At 33.7% G+C, this 20,681-nt stretch overlaps 3 protein-coding genes across 3 annotated transcripts; 1 reads left to right on the top strand and 2 right to left on the bottom strand.

Annotated features, from left to right (window-relative positions):
- Positions 1–4,083: 4,083 nt before the first annotated feature.
- LOC107648166 (uncharacterized) lies at positions 4,084–5,008 on the bottom strand (the record flags this gene model as incomplete). The annotated part of the gene is made up of 4 exons (XM_088490596.1): positions 4,084–4,374; positions 4,469–4,570; positions 4,663–4,755; positions 4,874–5,008. Coding segments are annotated over 4 exons (621 nt in total), but the record flags the coding sequence as incomplete, so codon positions are not given.
- Positions 4,898–6,115, bottom strand: LOC148555086 (uncharacterized). The gene is made up of 4 exons (XM_088490597.1): positions 5,944–6,115; positions 5,720–5,830; positions 5,371–5,606; positions 4,898–5,089 (listed from the first exon to the last, which is right to left on the bottom strand). Exons 1-4 carry the CDS (start codon positions 6,113–6,115, stop codon positions 5,015–5,017), a joined length of 594 nt encoding a protein of 197 aa, XP_088346723.1. The 3' UTR covers positions 4,898–5,014.
- Positions 6,116–13,625: 7,510 nt separating this feature from the next.
- Positions 13,626–16,229, top strand: LOC148555087 (uncharacterized). Its single transcript, XM_088490598.1, has 4 exons — positions 13,626–14,389; positions 14,465–15,062; positions 15,105–15,829; positions 15,914–16,229. The coding sequence occupies exons 1-4, from the start codon at positions 13,626–13,628 to the stop codon at positions 16,227–16,229; spliced, it is 2,403 nt and encodes an 800-aa protein (XP_088346724.1).
- The last annotated feature ends 4,452 nt before the right edge of the window (positions 16,230–20,681 follow it).

A 20,681-nucleotide genomic window follows, 5' to 3' on the forward strand; every position in this document is an offset into this window, starting at 1 on the left:
AAGTTATCATATATAAAATTTTGTATAATCAGAATTCATCTCCCTTGAATGAAAGAGGAGAACCCAATGGAAAGCTTGTATCAATAAGTTTGGGATTGAGAAACACAAAAATCACTGTTATATCATCATGGAAATGTCTTCTTACTCCTTGTTCAATCTTTTGGAGGTCTACAAATCTCATTTTTCTCTTCTTTGCTGCTTCTCTTAGTGCAACTTTCACTAGTCTTCTTGCAATTCCCTATAACAATGAAAATGCTTACTATTGGTTTGGAATAATTTGCTTACATAAAGAGTGACCAACCAATTAGGTAGTACACAGATAGTAAAAGACTTGGAATTTGGTAGAGTCAATTTTTTAGTTTTGTCTGATAAAAAGAATTATAATAGAAAAAGTGGAAAGAATTATAATGTTCAGTGATATGTTCAATAACAATTGAACTTATGACAACAAATTCAGCTCAACTCAGTGATATTATCTAGCAACAAAATTCAACTAAGTATTCAATAACGTTATCCAGCAACAAAAAACTAAAGCTCAGTGATAAATTCAGTAACAATTCAACATACGACAACAAATTCATCTCAATCATAATTTGCAACAACAAATTCAACTATGATAATTTTCAAATGCTCAGTATTCAGCAAAACAAAATTAGCTAAATCATAATTTCTGCAACAAATTCAACTTTCAACAACAAATTCAAGATGTACTAAAATGAAATTGAAAGAAAAATAACAGGGCCAAAGCTGAAACTCACTTGCTCAGAGACCAACTCATGGCAAAGGAAGCGTTGATGGCTGAAGCAGGAAGATGAGCCTACGACAATGACAGAGCGCGACGAGCTTGCGACGGTGACAGAGCGTGACGAGCTTGCGCGGCGACGAATTTAGAAGGGAACTATGGCTCCAACATTGGGATGGAGGTTGTAGGTATGGTCACTTGACGACGAATTTCTTAGAGCATATCAATAGTGTTTTAAGGGGAATGAGGAACTTTCCCGTGGCGGCTATTGTGAGGGCAACTTATGAGAGGCTACAACAGCTATTTGTACATAAAGGTCATGAAGCGCACGCTCAGTTGCAAGGTAGCTAGGTTAGCTGACTTGTTCGTAAATAAATACCCCCTAATCAACATCAATAAGTAACATCAGACATACTAGTAGAGAGTATCTGGATCTGTCCTTTACGGAATATGTACAACTCTATTTTTGAGCTAAGTCATCTTCAGACTGAAATTCTGCTTCTTGTCCTTTGACTGCGGTGGAGGTTTGTCGCTGAGCAAGTCCTTAACCCACTGTCATATTACTACTGGAAATCTCTAGTGCAACCCCCAATCGACTTACCAGCTGTGCACAAACTAAGATGGTAAGTCACATTCTAGAGTATAAGGGTGACCTCACCCCAAAGGAGGTGGAAACTATAGGTCTCAAACCTCCACCACTCGACAAATGCAGAAAGAAATGCATTTTCAAATATGAAACCCTTAGTTCTATTGCGCGTACTACGTGTCCAAACCCAACCTCTCTAATGTAAGGTAGTAGGATGCCAGACGGAGGGATAGATAACGTCACACCACATGGCAAGAGCAACCGAGACGTCTATAAGAATAAGATTGATTAATCTTTTTGTAATTGCGTATAACAATGCGTTAATAACTAAATTATAAAAGTTAATCTTATCTAATTCATGAACTTTTGGTATTTAATGTAATTAAATTTTTGAATTAACTAATTAAATAATTTCATTAAAAAAAGTACAAACAGTCTTCCAACTAATATTACAACACCTAAATTATTAATATCCTAATATAAGTATGTATTTGGTTAAGAAAAATAACTTCATCTAAATTTTAAAAATTAATTAATCATATAACAACATTAATTACTAAAATCTTAATATAATTAAGTATTCGATAAAAAAAGAACTTCATATAAATTTTAAAATTAATTAGTCATCTTTTAATATTTTCTTCTAACTAATTAAATCCAACGACCTAAACATATCTATTAATTAATTAAATCAAAATATGTTAACATGTCAACTAAATAACTTTGAGAGAATCTCAAGAAAGCTTTCTAAATTTGAAAAAATCAACCAAATGAGCCTTCATCTCGGCTGCACCTATATAGGTGCATCTGTACATATCTCAGGTACTAAGATCTCAAAAACTGTTAGAACTATATTTCAAGTGTACAAACCTCAGTTCATACATTTATTATATGTTTCAGGTGCACTTAGAATATCACTACAAGAAAGAGTGTAATTATCGATGCCAAAAATCAACGGCCAAAATCTTCGTCGATAATTTTCAACGGCTTGTCGTCGATAAAATAAAAAAAAATTAAAAGTAAAATATTAAAATCGACAACATGGTCGTCTGTTATTTTAGAAATTCAATGTTAGCATATATTGCCCATAGAGATGGGGTGAGATATTTTTTCCTTTAAAATCGACGACCAAAGGATGTCGATAAATTTGAACGATGAAGATTTTTTCAAAATTAGATGAATGGTTTAGATTTATTATATAAAATAAACGGCTAAAGTGTTGATTTTTTTTTCAAATAAAATTGACGGTATTGCTATCGATTTTTATGAACAAAATTTTCACCCGCGTTTACTCCCCGCGCCCCTGGTTTTGCCCCAATTCACCTCAATTTACCTGAGAATTTAACCCCAATTCGCGCCTTCTCCATTTCACCAACCCTCCCTCTCCGATGCCGTCGCGCTTCTTCGCTCTGCTGCCACTGTGTCGTTGCTCTGCTGCTCCCGCACCCATCGTCGCCCCGTCACACTCGCGTCGCCGTCCCTCTGTCCCCTGTTTCAAATAAAAAACCGTCGTAGCACCTCCTTCTCTATATGAATCTCCAGCAATATGTCACATGAAGTATTACGAGTGCTACTTTAATTTGTAACATATGATTTCACAGTTCTATTAGTCTGGCAATATTGAATAAGGTTCAGTTTTCCTTTTCTCTTTACTTTTCTATGTTGTTTTCCTTGTTTTGTGAATTGTGATCCTAAATTTCCGATTTTCGAATGGAGTTCTTCATCTTTGCTCTGCGAATTATTGATTTCTTTCTTTTTTTTTTTTTTGTTCTCTGATTTTTCTCTTGGACGCACAATTGATTGAGTTTCGTTTTCTTCTCAGATTATGTGATTCATTTTGTTAATTGTAATTTCTGAGTATGCGATTTCAGTTAATATCTTTAACGTTTCAGAGATGTCGATTATCGGAACAGGTATGCAGACTCTCGGTGATTCTCACTTGATCTTCATCTTCCTCTCTTCGAGTCTTAAGTAACAAGCACAAACCTTTGCTATTAGCATGATTTTTAATTTCTAATTGTTCCTCTCTTTATTCACTACAACAAAAACGCCATTTAGCGGCGGTTCTTGGAGCCGTTTAGTGGCGGTTTTGAACCGCCGCAAAACATTTCGCGGCGATTCCTGGAGACGCCGGAAGATAGGGCGCGACAAAACGGATTGCGGTGGTTTTAGTCAACCGCTGGAATAACCGCTGCAAAATGCAATTTGGGTTTGGCGGCGGTTATTAACCGTCGCAGTATGTGAAGAAAAATTGCTGTTACCCAATTTGCGGCGGTTACGAACCACCGCTAAATGTCGGACAGGAAGAAAAAATTTTTAGTTTTGCGGCGGTTTCAAAACCGCCGCCAAATTTAAGTTTTCAATTAAAATTTTAGATTTTCTATTATTTTGCCTATTTTGACAAAGAATGTTTATTAAACTTTAATTTTTTTACTTTTTAACTAATTTAAACAAATTTAAACCAAGTAACACAGTTCAATTAATATAACCAACCAAATTAAACATATGCAAACATAACATATATAACGAAATTGTCATAATATCATCCAAAATAAAGTAAGAATGCTCAAGTTGGATAAAATAAGCCTAACATACTAAACCAACTTAAATGTAAAAGGTATCCAAGACCATTAATTGAAATTCAAAATTTTTGTTGTGGGTCGTGATTTCCAGATGAAGATGGCCCTGCGCATGACGAGTCCAGTGTACCGCCCACAAAAGCCAGCTCTTCAGCAATCTCAACCGGCAAATTGCCTCATAACTGTTGGACTACATATCCCAAGACCTTATGTATTGACTGTCTCTTCGCCCGCTCTTCTTCTAGCTTAGCCGTCAATTCTGCAATCATCCTCTTATCCTCTGCATTGGACTCTACAGAATCCGACGGTTGTCCAGCAGCGTTACCAAAGACTTGGGTGGGACATGGTCCAGCACCTAGGGCACGAACTCGTCCTGGGTGCTCCTTTCCGAGAACTTGTGCTAGCGAGTCATTCTGTGAAAGGTGTTTAGAGGATCCATCCTGCCTCTCAACATTCACAATTGCTTCCTACGAATATACAACATTGGAAAGGAAGAAGTTAACAGTAGCGCAATATATACAGTAAGCTATATATTGCTTCAAATTTTCAAACATGACTTACACTAACAACACGCGCATCGGGGTGGATATACGAGCTATCTTTTTTCTTATGAGTCATGATAAACAACTCTCCTCTACCAACGGGCCTTCCTTGCTCTCTCTCCTATATCGTTGATATTGACACAATTTAGTAAACAACAACAACATTTTTCAAGAAGCTTAATCAAAATCTTAATGCAAATGATGACTTATTACCACTTCGTCTTTTTTTCTTGCCAAGGTTTTGGAGCCCCCAGTATGTGTGTAAAGTTGCTTGCTCCGATTTAAAGTGTTCTGTTTACACTTTTTCTATGAACAAATTACAAAACAAATGAAAATGAGAAAGATATGTTGAATATAAAATGTAAGGGAATTACTATGTATACACATGTTTTATGTGGAAATAATAAAATATACCAAGGCTTACCTGTGTTTCTTCATTCAGGCGATAGTCAACAAACTTTTTCCAATCATTTTTGTCTATTCCTTTCGGGTGATGCTGAAGATTTTCCTCATAAGTCCTTATTTGTTTGTAACACCTATGAAACAAGTGGTGCCTTGAATCCTTTCAGTTCTTTCCTATCCTCTTCAAAATATCACGCTTTATTTTTCCCCCGGCATCGTCCTCATAGTAAAAGACCCGCTGCAATTAGTTTACATTGTAGTTAACGAAGACCATCAAACAAGTATAAGATTGATATATTTAAGACATGCCACAACCATTACAGGCTAATTTAAATTGTTGAAGTATGACCCTCAAATCCAATACAAGCAGTCACACTTACGTATAAATGAGAAGTGCTTAAATGATGATGTGAAAAACACAATATGAAAATTTTACTAACCATATAATTTACCCATGCAAAAGACCTAAAAAAAACTAAAAACTAAAATTGCTTAAATTGTAGAAGCTTAAAGTTGTACCTTAAGCATGTCGTACGCATGATCCCTCTTTACTTTGCTCACCAGCTTCCAACTTTCTAAGTGTATGGGGAACTGGGAATAATCCACACCCAAACTCCCTATGAAACCACTCAGTAATCCTGCTGCTTGACCAATCGGTTGCAGCTCACTGTTAAACGGGAGTACTATCTTCGTATTGGAAGGGAGGGCTATAGCCTCCTTCACGCTCAGCTTACAAACTTTTCTCACACCGTCCTCTAAGAAGTGTATGGGAAACAAAATTACTCTCTAATCATTGCACAAAAGAAAAATAGAAGTAAATGACTATAAAGATAACTGTTTATGAAAATGGGAGGATAAAAATGTTTACCGATAACAGTAACTTCCCAGAAATCTGTATCTTTGGTTTTCTTGTTGTTATGCTGACCTTCGACTTCTTGGGCAGCAAACAAGTCGTCGATGTGGTCATCAAACGACGGAACTTCTCATCCGCCTCTGGATCGTAATCCTCGTCTTCTAATTCATGATCAGCCACTTCCGCGCGATGCCGAGTCTCTATGTTGTCTGTTGGAGTTTGAGGGTCATCAGCAGTACTCGACTGTGCATTCCTATGATCGATGCACGGTGCACGAAATGGTTCTTTCATACGGGTTGCCGGAGCTCTATTAGTTGAGGATGATATCCGAGGAACCCTATCACGTGGGAACTCCTGTGATGTCTGAGCTCCTCTAGTCGTGGTCCCAACCTTAATGCAATGTGAAACCATTTAGAATTATATCTTAGAGAACTAATTAATATTGAGAATTATTTTATTTCATAAACTAATAATTTTGCCGGGAGGAAAATTAATGCGGTTCGATGAGTCAATTGAAGGACATATAATTTTCACATAAGGTTACGTCAAGAAAAGTTAACCACAAACACTAACCGTTGTCTCTTCAGTACTGGCATTAGTTCCGGCATCTTTCGGGGGTTCCCGTATAATGTTGTACCTTGGTTTCCTAGGCATCCTTAAAAACCTGTATAGAAAACAATATTAGTAGACAAATTATATTAATATTAGATAGTGTTCTTACCTGCAATTCCACATATATAGATAGTATTAATATTTACTATATATAGTATTTCTTACCTGCAAGTCCACATATATAGATAGTGTTAATAACATTTGGCTAATAATTGATGAGTTTAATTTTTGATGCATTTATACGTAGATTGATGTATTTAAATTATTTTTTAAGTAATTTTTGTTGTATATTAATTATTTTTATTAATATGGTAATACATAATTGGTTGTCTTCGACATAAAAATTAAAGTTATAATTGGTTAATATTGGTTAATATACTAAATTTTCTATATTTTATCAATTTTATACGTATGAATTTAGTATATTTTGCATCCACACGGAATGTGTATGCTAATTGACAGAGGATATGCACACATGAATTATTATATAATTTATTGTCTGAATGGTTTAGGCTTGTTACCATTTAATAAGGTGTCAAATAATTCAGATCTTATATAATTATATTCTTATCTTATAGATAGGAAACATGGAAGGTATCATGGTTTCTCAACATGTGTGATTATTCATTGCCACTCATCTTCTCTTCTAACATAGTTTTATATACATTAACAGTATGGTAGCTGATGTTCATCGAACATTGCTATATGGAGGTATCTTTTTGTACCCTGCTGATAAAAAAAGTCCTAATGGAAAACTACGGTATGTCAAGCCCTGCATTACTAAATTTTTTATTGGCCCTACATTATTAATAATTTAATATTCTTACTTTTGTTCTATATATGGAGCCAAACGAAAAAGAAGACCAAGATGAAGAAACAACCTTAAATAATAAATTATGAAAGAATGTAAGAAGAATAGTATTAAAAAAAGAATAATGGAGAAATATTAATACAAATTATTTTAAATTATTTATTATATCAACAGTCATCAGACCTTAGTTATAATGTGAGAGAGCAGACTCAAGTAATCTAAACTAACAAATTCGGTACCCGTTAAATAATTAAAACAAATAAATTCAAGTTACGAGAGTGAGGCACTAAGTATTATTAATTAATCCATTGATCCCCTAATACTTCCTTCCATTTTCAAAGCTAGTATCTAATCACTGTCATGTAGAACTGCTTACGGATAAGATCCCCTATGTTAATGATCTTAACTTGCTTGCAAAGACAGTACCCAATGACACAAAAAGAAAAGAAGAGGAAAACACACATTAATAAAATTTTAAGTCTTGTCCTTGCTTTAGATGTTTATATTTGATAGTAATCATGATTCATGACTTATTGTAAAAAGGGATGAGAGATAATATTAGACGAAAATGAAAAAGCTTAAATAATTAGTATTCTTTAATGTTTAACCTGTCTAACTTTCATTTGCATTAAATAATATATAGATATACTCCATTTTAATATATCTTAGCGTTTAGTTCACAACCTTTTGAGCTCTACGTCAATTGCAGGTAAATATTAAGATCTTGTTCTTCTCCTACAGATGCACAAACAAGATGCAAGTTCACACATCAAAGTATTCCAATCAAACAGTGCTCGAGCATTGCCATCTCTTAAGTCTTAACCAACGATAATAATGCTTTATTTGTTTTATCTATTTACTTAAAAACTTTGGTAGGGTCTAAACTCAATCCATCAAAACGGTGGCATGTGATAAAAGCACTAGCTAGGATCTATCTTTATTATTATATAATGTCAAAAATCATCGAGTTTCATGCCTTTATCTGTAAGGATTGGATGCTCAATCCTTGAGAAATTGATAAACTGTTAGTATTTAGTCAATGTCATTATCCAAATAAAATCTGACGTTACCCTCCCTCTCATTTAGATGGAATTGATTGATAGGCATATAAAGCGATGGCTTTAGTTTCCAGAAAACAAAGAATTAAGTGAAGTAATCTGAGCTGAAAGTGTTTTCCTTGTTTCAACGGTTTAGAAGAGACCAACATTCGTTTTGGGATAATCTTTGAATTCTAGATCTGTAGTTCACCCAAGTGGAAATTGAAATTACTCCCTCAAATTGCTAAGCTCTTATATCTACGTTGCAATTATGATTGGTTTGTTCTTTTGGTTTGAAATGGAAGAATACTAGATTCAATTTTATGAATATAAAAAGCATATCAGAAAGTTTGTTTGAGAGGGGTGAAAAATGGAATCTTGTGATTAGTGTTTATCTAGCTCAGGATAAAGTTCAACACTGGTAATCTGATGTTCTTTGAATTGTTACTTATGGGTAGATATTCCGGGAAATGAATAGAATCTTTATCAGATTTGATTCCATTACTTGGAAGTCACATATATGAGACTAATTTTAAAGACCTTTCACATCAATAGAGCACTTCTATCCACCAAAAAATTAAAATTACAGACTACAGAGCATTATACTGGTTTACTACAAAGGATCCGATCCCTTTCATCAGTTGAACTAATGAGGTTTCAAATTCATCTAGGTTTAGATAAATGAGCACAGAAAAATATATTTTCAATAGTTTTACTAATGTTGATGCTATTGTTAGTTTTTGTTATGTGGAAATGTGTGTGACCTAAGTTGGTATCGGAATCATACTTACTCTTGAGGTAAATTTTTACTGATCTGTCTTTTGGTGCAAAGACCAGATCACTGTATGTAGTCATCTTTCAACAGGGGATGATAAGGTGTACAACATATAATTTAAACATATATAGCTGATTAAACAATACTTAAGCAGTTGCTTTCTAATTTTACCTCTTTGTTAATTAACAAAGGACAACTTTTAAAGAAAAGCGTTTATCTATGTATACAGTAGTCTTTACCTATATAAATAGATGAACAAAGAATATAAAGTTTTTTCTGTTAAATAAAGATTTCAGATATATTTTCAATAGAATTTTGTATACTTTTATTTTTTTAGAATTTTATAAATTTTTTTCTTATATTAGTACTGATTATCATATTGATTGCACATATTTCGCTCCTAAAATTTATAAATATATAATTTTCTTTTCACATATTAGTATCTCGTGACATATTCTGCCATTATTTTTCAAACTGGATTTTTAGCTACCGGTGTATCTCTTATAATATTTAATTAAAATTTATTTTAAATAAATATTTTCATAATTAAAACGAAAAAATGCCCTAAACAAAGTAAATCAATTAAAAAAAACCCGCAAACATGAACTCATATGAACATAAATTAATATTCTTTTCGTTCGTAGCCTATGGAAAGTCGAATTAAAATGAGATTAATACAAGTAATAATATACCCAAAAAGCAGTTTTGAAACAGAATAAAACAAGTTAAGGATATAAAAAAATTGAATTTTTTATCTTCCGGCAAAAAAGTGCATCAATTCAGAAATGTAACACGAGAGGTTCATGAAGCTAAATCAGAGTAATTTGGATACTGTAGATTACTTAATGTTGAACGATATGTAAATGAAATCTTAAGTAAGATAAAGAAAAGAAGAAAAACAATGTACCTTAACTGCGGAAAGACAATCTTATGGGATGTTCAGCAACGGAAAAAACTCTCGAAGAGACAGAGGACTGAACTCACGTAACTGGTTTGAAATGGAGAGGTCTCTCACCTGCTGAGAATGACATGCAACTGATAGGAGAGTTTCATATATATAGAAATTTTGGGGTGTATGGATAAAATAGAAAATGAGGAGAAATAGGAGGAGATCACAACAACATTTGACAAATTGATTTAACGTTAATCAATTCAAATAGTTTGTTTTTGTATTTTCTTATCACTTTTAAATTTGTATTATGCAGTTCCTTTTTTGTTGCACCAAATCTGTTATGAAGTTACCGTATTAACTTAAACAAGATAACTATTGCTTCTTTTAAAAATGTAATCTGAACCACCTGCATAATTTAAATGGACTTAAACAGTTAGGATAACTTAAAAGTAGTGAATACTGTTTGAATTTCAAAAGTTTGTTGAAATATTCAATTATAAATATCTGTGATTCTCAAATGTTATAAACGTGCTTATTTAATTATATAAATGTCACTGATAAGCATTACAATCAGTTGACATAAATTCAGGAAAAAATTATTTCTGAAGCCAAATTCACCTATCTGGTTCTCCTCTTATTGGGTTTCTCTATAAATATTTTTCTATATGCTACTTTAAACTATTTCACATTAAATTGTTTTGATTTCTCACGACGAATCTCGTTTTTTGTTTTTCAGTTTGTTGAAGTAATTAATTTTCACACCAAAAGCCAAGTAAATGGATCTTCAACCAGGTAAGTAACATTGTGTTTCTGTGTCTCATGTATGTTCTATTTGAAACCTTGTTTTGTAGTTTTTCTAATTTCAGTCTAAGAAAAATTAAAGGCCCCTTTAAAAAATAAGGTTTTAATTGAAAAAAAAGTATATCACCAACAAAACTTGTTCCCAATAGCATATAAAAATTAACAAAATTCACAAAGTCAAATACAATTCATTATCAGTACCTTAACCCAGCAGCTCAAATAATATTATCAACACCAAATTAAGAGAACAAATCAAGCAAAACGTCAATATCAAATTTTTCAAAAGGGGCATAATGCTGAATAGATGACCAGAGGTAGGGACAGAGAGACATCAGATAAACACTCATTATAAAAGGATGACAATCTCAGCAACTCACAATACGCAGAAAAAAATAAAATCTCAACACTACCCGAGTAACTAAATCAGTAATTTTTTTAATTAAGAACAGATCAATAAAACAAGAAAAACCAAACTCAGGCAGTGTTTAAGCTAACCAGAGGAAGGGACAGAGAGACAGAGAGCGAGATTGACGGCGACAAAATGCGAGCTCCATGGCAACGGCGAGTAGAACAGAGACCTCGACTGCGACGGTGAGGATAAGAGAGACTTCGGCGTTGACGGCGACGAGAAGAGTGAACTCGGCGGCGACGGCGAGGAGAAGAAATAGCTCGACAATGGTGACGGTGAGGAATCTTCAACCCTGCGTCTGATAACCAGACGACGTCGACGAAAACAGATCCAAATCTAATCGACGATGAGGTTAACGCGGTGCTATAGAGCGGTGAGGGCTGCTGTGGTTGCGCTGGGCGATGGCTGCGGAAGGGGTTAAGAGAAGCGGTGGCGGCTAGGTTTTGTTTCTTTTTTATTTCAATTTTCAGAGTTGGGGCTGGGAGGAGTGTGGGGCTTGCGGGTAGTCCATTAGGTTTATTGTTTTTTTGTTTTTTTCTTAATAAAAATCAAACATTATCGTGTTGGGGGATTATTCAACCCAGACAAACCATAATTAGCAATCGTATATTTTTTTATGCCTTTAAATAAGTAATAATTATAATAAGAATGATATTTATTACACTATAAATCGCTATTATTATACTTATAATACCTATACATATATTAAAATCATAATTGCGTATAATAGCCGTAATTTATAATAGTTACAGATATTTATGTATTAATATCCGTATAAATATTTATAAATGATATCTTTATTAATGAACATAATATTATTCTTATCATAATTTATTGTATAATGTTTATTATAAATATTATAACTATTAATATCCTTATTAATATAATTATAAATATTATATTAATTATAATTTATTACAATAATTGCTTATAGTTTATAACCATTAAAATTTTCGTATATTAATTTACAACCTATAACATTATTATATTATAAGGATATTTTAATATTAATAGTATTATTTAGTATAAAATTATGTTATTAATTATTATATGGTATAATAATTTTTGCAAGTTATAAAAATCTAGTAAATATTGTCTTCGCTCAATTTTCTTTGTTGCTAAAACCAATTCTATCACAATATATAAAAGGATTTAGTATGTGTTTGGATTTCAGTTTGCAAACGTCAGTTTGCATAAAAGTGATTTTACAAAATTGATTTTGATGAAAAGTAAGTTTGGATTAACATGATTTATGTTTGGCAATATTTGTATCAAAATTGATTATAGTAAAATAAATGTTGTTTAGATTATACTAATCAAAATTAATTTTAGACAAAAAATTAATATTAGAGGCATTAATTTAAATTATTTTTTTATATACATACAAAAACAGATCTCACAAAAACAATATAAAAAATATTTATTATATAAATAAATAAATACATTAAAAAAATATGAAAGAGTGTACTATAAATTTTATAATGTTAAACAAAAAAATATTTTAGTATTTTTCTAGCATTACCCGTACTCCTTGATTTAGAATTATTTTGGACTATAAATTTTCATTATTTATGGATCTATTATTACTTTTAATTAATTTTTTTATTTATTTTTCGTTTTTTATAGGATCATAGTTTATATTATACAAATTTTTTATAATAAATGTAGTATATAATAAGTACAATAACAAATTTTACAAAGTGAAAAAAAAAATAAAAAAATTAATATAAAAGAAAGATAGAGTACATCAAAGAATAGAAAAAAAATCATACAGATATCAAATAATAAAAATTTCATAAAACCAACAACATATATCATATAAACAAAAAAATACAGTAAAAACTAAATAAAATTCATATGAATAAAGTAAATAAAAAAAATTCATACACAACATAAATACAATGTAATAAAAGATAGAACAAAAAGAATTTATATGAATAAAAAATAATAAAAATATCATAAAAATTAATAAAATACCTAAAAAATTATAGCACTACAAAAAATAAAAAAATCAACAACATTCGTCATATGAATAAAAGAAATATAATAAAATAAATAAAAAATCATATAAACAAAGTCAAACAAAAATTAAAAAAAATCTTAAAAAATATATATATAACAAATAGTATAGAAAATGATAAAGACATTAGTTACACACTGTTCACTTTGAAGTACATTGACAAACTCTAAATAATAACAATGCCAAAACCATAAAAAATGCTAATAAGACTATATGTGGTGCTATTTTATGAGAGTATTATTCGTCATAATTTCTCGTATGACAGTAAGCGAAGGAAGCATATTTTTTATATTTTGCAAATCATTTTAAATTTCATATCAATTGTAATTCGCTAAAACTAAGTTGCTAGCTAAAACTATATCGTCATAATTCTGATGGATGCAAAATTTTACCAGTTTGTTCTCATCATATTTTCTTACGTCACTATTAATTAGTTCGATATATTTTGATACTATACTAGATATTGATAAAACCTGGATTTCAAAATCACGGAGTAGTGTGGAATATAGGTAAGGACTGAACCATTTTTTAGACTTTGCGTTTGCGAATACATCCTCTGATGGCATGATAAAGTGTCCATGTCCTAAATGCGGGTTTCAACTTATGCAAACAAGAGAGGATGCATATGACCATCTATTGTTACGACCATTTCTCCCTGGATATACTATTTGGGTGCATCATGGTGAGAAGCCGGTTGAAGAGAGACCTGGATTGGGACAAGTAGATGACAATCTGATATCCCAAGTGAATCAAATGCACCAAATGGTCAACGAGGCATTCAATTTCACGATACAACATGGGAGTGAGGACATCACAACAATCGAACATGCAGAAGATGATGAAGACGTGTTACCGAGCCTGTATGAAGGTCCAAGTCACACGGCACGGGATTTTAATAATCTACTGTCAGATGGAGAACAGGAGTTATATCCCGGATGCGCAAAGTACTCCAAATTATCATTTTTAGTGAAGCTTTATCATATCAAGTGTATGTGCGATGTGAGTGACAAGGCAATGACAATGATTCTTGACTTACTACGGGACGCATTCGAACAAGCAAAACTTCCAAAGACAGTGTATGAAGCCAGGAAGACAATAAGAAAGCTGGGTATTGAATACGCCAAGATAGATGCTTGTCCAAATGATTGTATGCTGTACCGAGGTGATGATGCGAACCTGACTAGGTACAAGAAATGTGGGTGTTCAAGATGGAAGCAGAAGACTAAAAATGGCTCTATTCTTAGGCTCAACGTACCAGTGAAGAGAAATGGAAAACCTATAGCAGCCAAGACCCTTCGTTACTTTCCCCTCATACCACGACTGCAGCGGTTATTCATGTGCAGCAAGACATCGAGTGATATGTTATGGCATAAATAGGCGTCTAATAACGATGGTTTCCTTAGGCATCCAAGGGACGCTGAAGCATGGAAAAAGTTTGATGCAAAGTATACTAATTTTTCGGCGGATCCGCGCAATGTTCGCCTAGCCTTTGCGAGCGATGGATTTAATCCCTTTGGGAATATGAGCACAAAGTACTCCATCTGGCCTGTGATTCTTATTTCGTATAATCTACCACCCTGGCTTTGCATGAAGCAGACATCTTTCATTCTATCCACGCTTATTCCTGGGCCGAAAATGCCAAGTAACAACATAGATGTTTATTTGCAGCCTTTAATAGATGAGTTGAAGAAATTATGGGATGGTGTTGAGACCTATGATGCCAAAGAGGGAAACATTTTCAAGATGCGTGCGGTACTGATGTGGACTATCAGCGACTTTCCAGGATTGGGAAACCTATTCGGCTGGAATACGCACAGTGGGTTAGCCTGTCCTACGTGTAACTTGGATGCTAATCCACATCGGCTGAAAGACAGTCAAAAATGGTGTTTCATGGGCCATCGACGCTTTTTGAATCAGGGACACAAATACAGACTAGACCGGAATAGATTTGACGGGCAGGTCGAAGGTAGAGATCCGCCAAAGAAGTTATCAGGAACAGATGTATTGAGGTAATAGTCTAATGTGCACATTTCATTTGGGAAGAGTTCAAGTGTGACATCCAAAAAAAGACGCAATGGCCAGGATACGGATGAAGATGACTCACATTGGAAGAAGAAGAGTGTTTTCTTTGACCTCCCGTACTGGGAGGATCAGATGTTGCATCATAACCTCGATGTGATGCATATAGAAAAAAACGTGTGTGATAATATAGTCTTCACTATCTTAAACGATAGCGGCAAATCAAAAGATAATCTTAAAGCTCACAGAGATTTACAATGCATGGGAATAAGGCCTGAATTATGGCCGGGGGAAGGTGGTAAATATCCTTTTGTGATATTTGCAATGTCAAATTCACAAAGGGATGTATTCCTGAAGACTTTGCAGAATGTGGCCTTTCCAGATGGTTACTCTAGCAATGTTGCTCGTTGTGTTGATTTGCGACAACGCAAGTTATATGGGTTGAAAAGTCATGACTGTCATATTCTGATGGAACAATTACTCCCAATTTTAGTGAAGAATGCACTTCCGAGTCCGGTGTCCAATGTGATTGCAAATTTGTCGTCATTTTTCCGAGAACTTTGTGGGAAAGCCATAAACCCTATGCAGCTTGCTGAGCTTCAAAATCATGTTATGCAAACCTTGTGTCAGATGGAAATGATTTTTCCTCCATCCTTCTTCACCGTCATGGTTCACCTCACCGTGCATCTCGTTGATGAGGTTACTCTTGGTAGACCAGTACATTATAGGTGGATGTATCCAATAGAAAGGTTAGCTTACTGATAAACCCCTTTAGTACATTCAGTTCAGTTAATTGTGTATATACTGAGCGTTTTATTGTATTTATATAAAAGGTATTTAGGACGTCTGAAGCAATATATTCGTAATAGGGCACAACCAGAAGGCTCAATTGCAGAACGCTATTTATCTGAGGAAATCATGACTTTCTGTTCTAGGTATTTGGATAATATTGAGACTAGAATCAACCAACCAGGGCGAGTTGATGATGAGCCTGTTGACATTCTTCATAACTCGGGGGAGAGTATGTTCCCAGCTACTGGCAAGGCATTAGGGGTAGTTTCGCATTTCGAACTCACTCCAATGGAAAAACATCAAGCTCATCGTCATGTGCTAGTCAACTGCGATGCCGGGGTTCCGTTCCTTGAGTAAGTATACGCATGTATTTCTAAAACACCAATATAACTCTTTTCTCCCGATGACTAGTTGGACTAATTTTCTTCTCTCAAATAAAGTACATTTAGGGAAAAGACAAAGCAAAGCATACGTCATCAGACAAGGTCGCAAGCTAAGATAGATAGTGTCGTCCATGCAGAATTTCCTCGGTGGTTCAAGCATGAGGTTGACAGAATACTAACCTGACTAATGTTTTTTTAGCCTGGAATTAGTACATATGCAAACCGATTTTAATATAAAGTATGAATGTTATGTGGTTCCAGGTTCTTATGGAAAGTACAGTTCAATCAAAAGACCTGAACTTGCTTGCGTGCGGTCCCATGATTTAGGCCAGACGTTTTGGGACGTACAATGTTAACGGGTACAAGTTTAGAACTATCTCAAAGGAAAACGGTATGAAAACACAAAATAGTGGAGTATATGTATCATCTAATACAAGAAGTTATGCAAGCATGCGTAATGATAGAGTAGCTGTTGGTGGTGTTCCATATTACGGAAAAATTGTAGACATAATTGAATTAAATTACAGCTGTTCCTTCACAGTGGTATTGTTCAAATGTGTTTGGGCTAATACCACTACTAGTAGAGGCATCAAACAAGACCATTTGGGACTTACCAGCGTTAATTTCTCTCGTCCAATACACACTGGTAATCGTGAAGAAGATGAACCGTACATATTGGCATCAGGGGCTCAGCTTGTATACTATGTGGATGATGAAGTAGCTAAAGAATGGAGTGTTGTGGTTCATGTGAAACCAAGGGATTTGTATGACATGGGAGAAGAGAATGAAGAAGCTGAAGTTGGTTTTTCTCCACAGCCAGGGTTGAACATGTCAGCGAAAGGTGACATTGGAGATTTACTATTGACAAGGGAGGAAGATATAGAAGACCTCATAGAAAATGCCTCAGAGAATTTCGATGATGTTGCATAATGCATTGTATGAAGCATTTTAATGTAATTTAAAAATGATCTTTCTGTCATAAACTAAGTTAAATAATCTCAGCGTTGTACGTTGTTTTCTTTGGTTACTTTATACTTGTGTAGTTTTTTTTTTTTTTTTTGCAGTTAAATATTTATGTTATTGTGAATTCTCATGAGTAAAAGCATACTTTTTGGTTCTTTCAACGATTTTAATACGAAAAAGTTAGTTTACGTTAAATCTTTATTCCTTCTACAGTTGTTGTGTTTTTTAGGGTTGCATTTTTCATAATCTTGCTATGTATTAAGCAATATAATTTCATTAGTTTTACGTTTTGAAAACAATAGTGAATTTAACATAACGGTGGAATAGGATCGATGAAAAATGAGGACTTTTCGTCATTCTCTGCAAACACAACAATTGCTACAGAGCTTCTATTTAAGAAAATTGCCCAAACTACTAACAAGGGTGATGGTAATTGTCGAAAATTTGCGTTTTATTTTAAAATTGTCTTAGCATCTTGTAGTTTGGTTTTTTGTCTAAGTCAGTATTTAATGACTCCAGAGTTCTCAATTTCTTCTATGTATACTCATTCTATTATGTGCATGTTGATATTTTCAGTCTTACTTGAATATTCTGGAGAAATAGTTCGTGACAGTCTAGATGGAGAAGAGTGTGATTCAGAAGACATTTTAGATGATGTATCCTCTGTCGCAATCGATAGATCCATGCAGTTTGATCTGAATAAGGTTCCAGATGAAGAGGATGAAACTTTAGAAGACCAACAGGATAAACAAGATGATATACATGTTAAGAAAAGGTGCTTTGATCGGAATAAAATGCCATGGTATGGAGATGAAATATCAGATCCTCTAAAACGTGAAGCCCATAGATTCATAACAGAGTATTTTTTGCTGGGTCAATACGATGTTGGAGAGAAATTTTGATCTTTTATTATAACAGTTACGCTGATTTCCTTAGTTTAATGATTTGGGTCGCAGTTGTACATGTTTATTCTTGATTTAGGTTTAGTAAGGCATAACTTCAAAGAGGAGTAACTTTGATTTATGCTCTCTAGAACTTTATTTTAACTTCATAAATATCAGAGTTTGATTTTATTTTCTTCTTTTACATCCATGATTGAATGCAATTTTTAAATGCCAATAACGTAATCAAGAAAATCTTAGTGGTAAATTTGTTCACATGAGGTAACATATAAAGGTTACAAGTAACTTGTGAATTTTTTATCGTAAAACGAATGTAGAAAAAGTGTATGTAGCTTCAGATAGTAATCTTCACTTAACTAGATTATACCCAGATGGTTACTTCTAAAGAGAACAATGCAATATGTGGTAACACGTATTTTGCGGCGGTTTAAACGTAACCGCCGCAAAATGCCTAACAAGAAGACACCGGCGGACATATCCCGGCGGTTTTCGAAAAGACGCCACGAAATGTAAACCGGACCGGCAATATAGTGGCGGTTTGAAGAAAACCGCCGCTAAATATAAACCTGACAGCAATATAGTAGCGGTTTTAACAAAACCTTAACAAAACCGCTGCTAAATGTCGGCCTGATTGCAGCCCCAACCTCTAACCGCTGCTATATGTGTCGCAGTTTGTCTTTTCGCGGCGATTTTACAAAACTGCCGCAAAATAAGCGTCGCTATCTTAAGGAATTGTTGTAGTGATTAGTTTATAATATTAGTGTTTTTGTGAGTAGTCTCTATTACTGGTTATGGAAGCTGCTTAGAGGAATTTCAAGCTTTGAAGTTTTTTAATTTGATGCTTGTAAAACAGATGGAATGCTTTCTATAAAAACCATGAGTTAGTTTGCTTCTTTTTCACTGAATATATGCACACACGTCAAGCAAAAATTAGGAAAGAGATAGCTATTTTCTCATCTGCGTCATTACAGAAGTAATGTGCAAGCCTTCTGTATAAGCCTCTGGGCAAAATTGTTTTACTCTTAGGTACATGTTGTATGAACTCCTCAATTTTCATCAACCATGTGGGTAGGGTGCTATTCTGTATAATTGTTCTACATCATGGCTTAACATTGACATAGATTTTAATTATTTAATAGCAATACTGTCTTGAATATATTTGTTATCAGGATTCTAATTGTAGTTTATGCAAATTGTAGGTATTAATGATACTGAGATACATAACAAATTGTAAATTCTAACTGTGACATTTAATTTGTTTGTTGCAAACTTGCACTATGAAGGTCGTCTAGCTATGGTTTTGTGGCCTTCAAATCCAAGAAACAAGCTGATTCAGCACTTAATGAGTTCCAAGGAAAGGTAACTCTCAAGGTTTTGTACTTCACCTTATTTACTTGAATTAGGATTCATGAATATTGGTAGTGCTTATTCTTGTATTTTTTTTAGTTATTGTCTTGATTCTTGAACTCGTTTTAATTGGAGTGTTGTGGGAAATATTTGTTCTTATGCAGATATTTATGGGAAGACAAATCAGGGTAGCTCATGGTAGGCAAGGAGAGTAAAACATCTGAAGATACAACTTCTGAGTTGAATGGTGAAGAAGCTGCCAAGGCTGATTGATACCATGGTTTCTCGTCTAGATATCAATATTGTGAGTGCTGGTATTCCCTTCTTTGCTCATTCTTTCAGCTCATGCTAAATCTTGATTGATTTAAAGTCATTTACAAGGGATGAAATATATCTTCTTTTCCTTCATAAGTCATAGCCTAATCGTTTTGGGGATTCTGGGTGGTTGGGAAACAATCTAAGACATTGATCTGCTAGCAACTTCACTCTAGTATATGCAAAAACTATGTTATATGTGAAATTGGTTTTATCCTAAACTTAATTTAATTTGGGGTTATGTAATGTTATGCTTCTATTCAAGTTAAATGTCACAGCTAGAATCTTCTTATGTTAGAATCTTCATTGTTGATGAAGATTCACACTGCTATAAATTAAGTTACATTAATAATGCCAGTGTTTGGTTGGTTCCATAGGAAGGTGCTTCAAGTCATGTTTGAGTTTGTCTTAAAAATTAGACTTTCTAATAATGCTGTCAGGTATAATAACATTGCCAAGTTTGCGTATGTTGCAATGGGATGATCCAAGTTCACAGTAGAGAAAGACTCAAGCCAAAGCGATTCTCCAACTTCACAAAATGCTAGTAATGTAAAAAGACTAGTTGGCATGGGAGAGTAAGGTTCAAATCCTTAGTTTCTTTGTTCTTTTCTATTTTGTGTTAATTATTATTGGATTAATCCATGGTAAAAAGATTCAGCTACGTTGTTTAATTCACTCAGGGTCATGATTGGAATAGGAGAGCATGTGTACTCAATATTCCTTCTAAGTGTTTTCTTTCTTGAATATTTAGAGATTTAAATAAAGCTATCACATTGCTATCAACCTTGATTTTAATGTTTGTCTCATACAACACACCCACTCTTTAGACATAGATAGAGGTGCTTATTATAACAATTTTTTGTGCAAAACTGCATTAATTTGTTTTCTTGATCTTCCTC

The sequence above is a fragment of the Arachis ipaensis genome, chromosome B6, assembly GCF_059453495.1.
Source record: "Arachis ipaensis isolate K30076 ecotype BB chromosome B6, ASM5945349v1, whole genome shotgun sequence".
Lineage (NCBI taxonomy): Eukaryota > Viridiplantae > Streptophyta > Magnoliopsida > Fabales > Fabaceae > Arachis > Arachis ipaensis.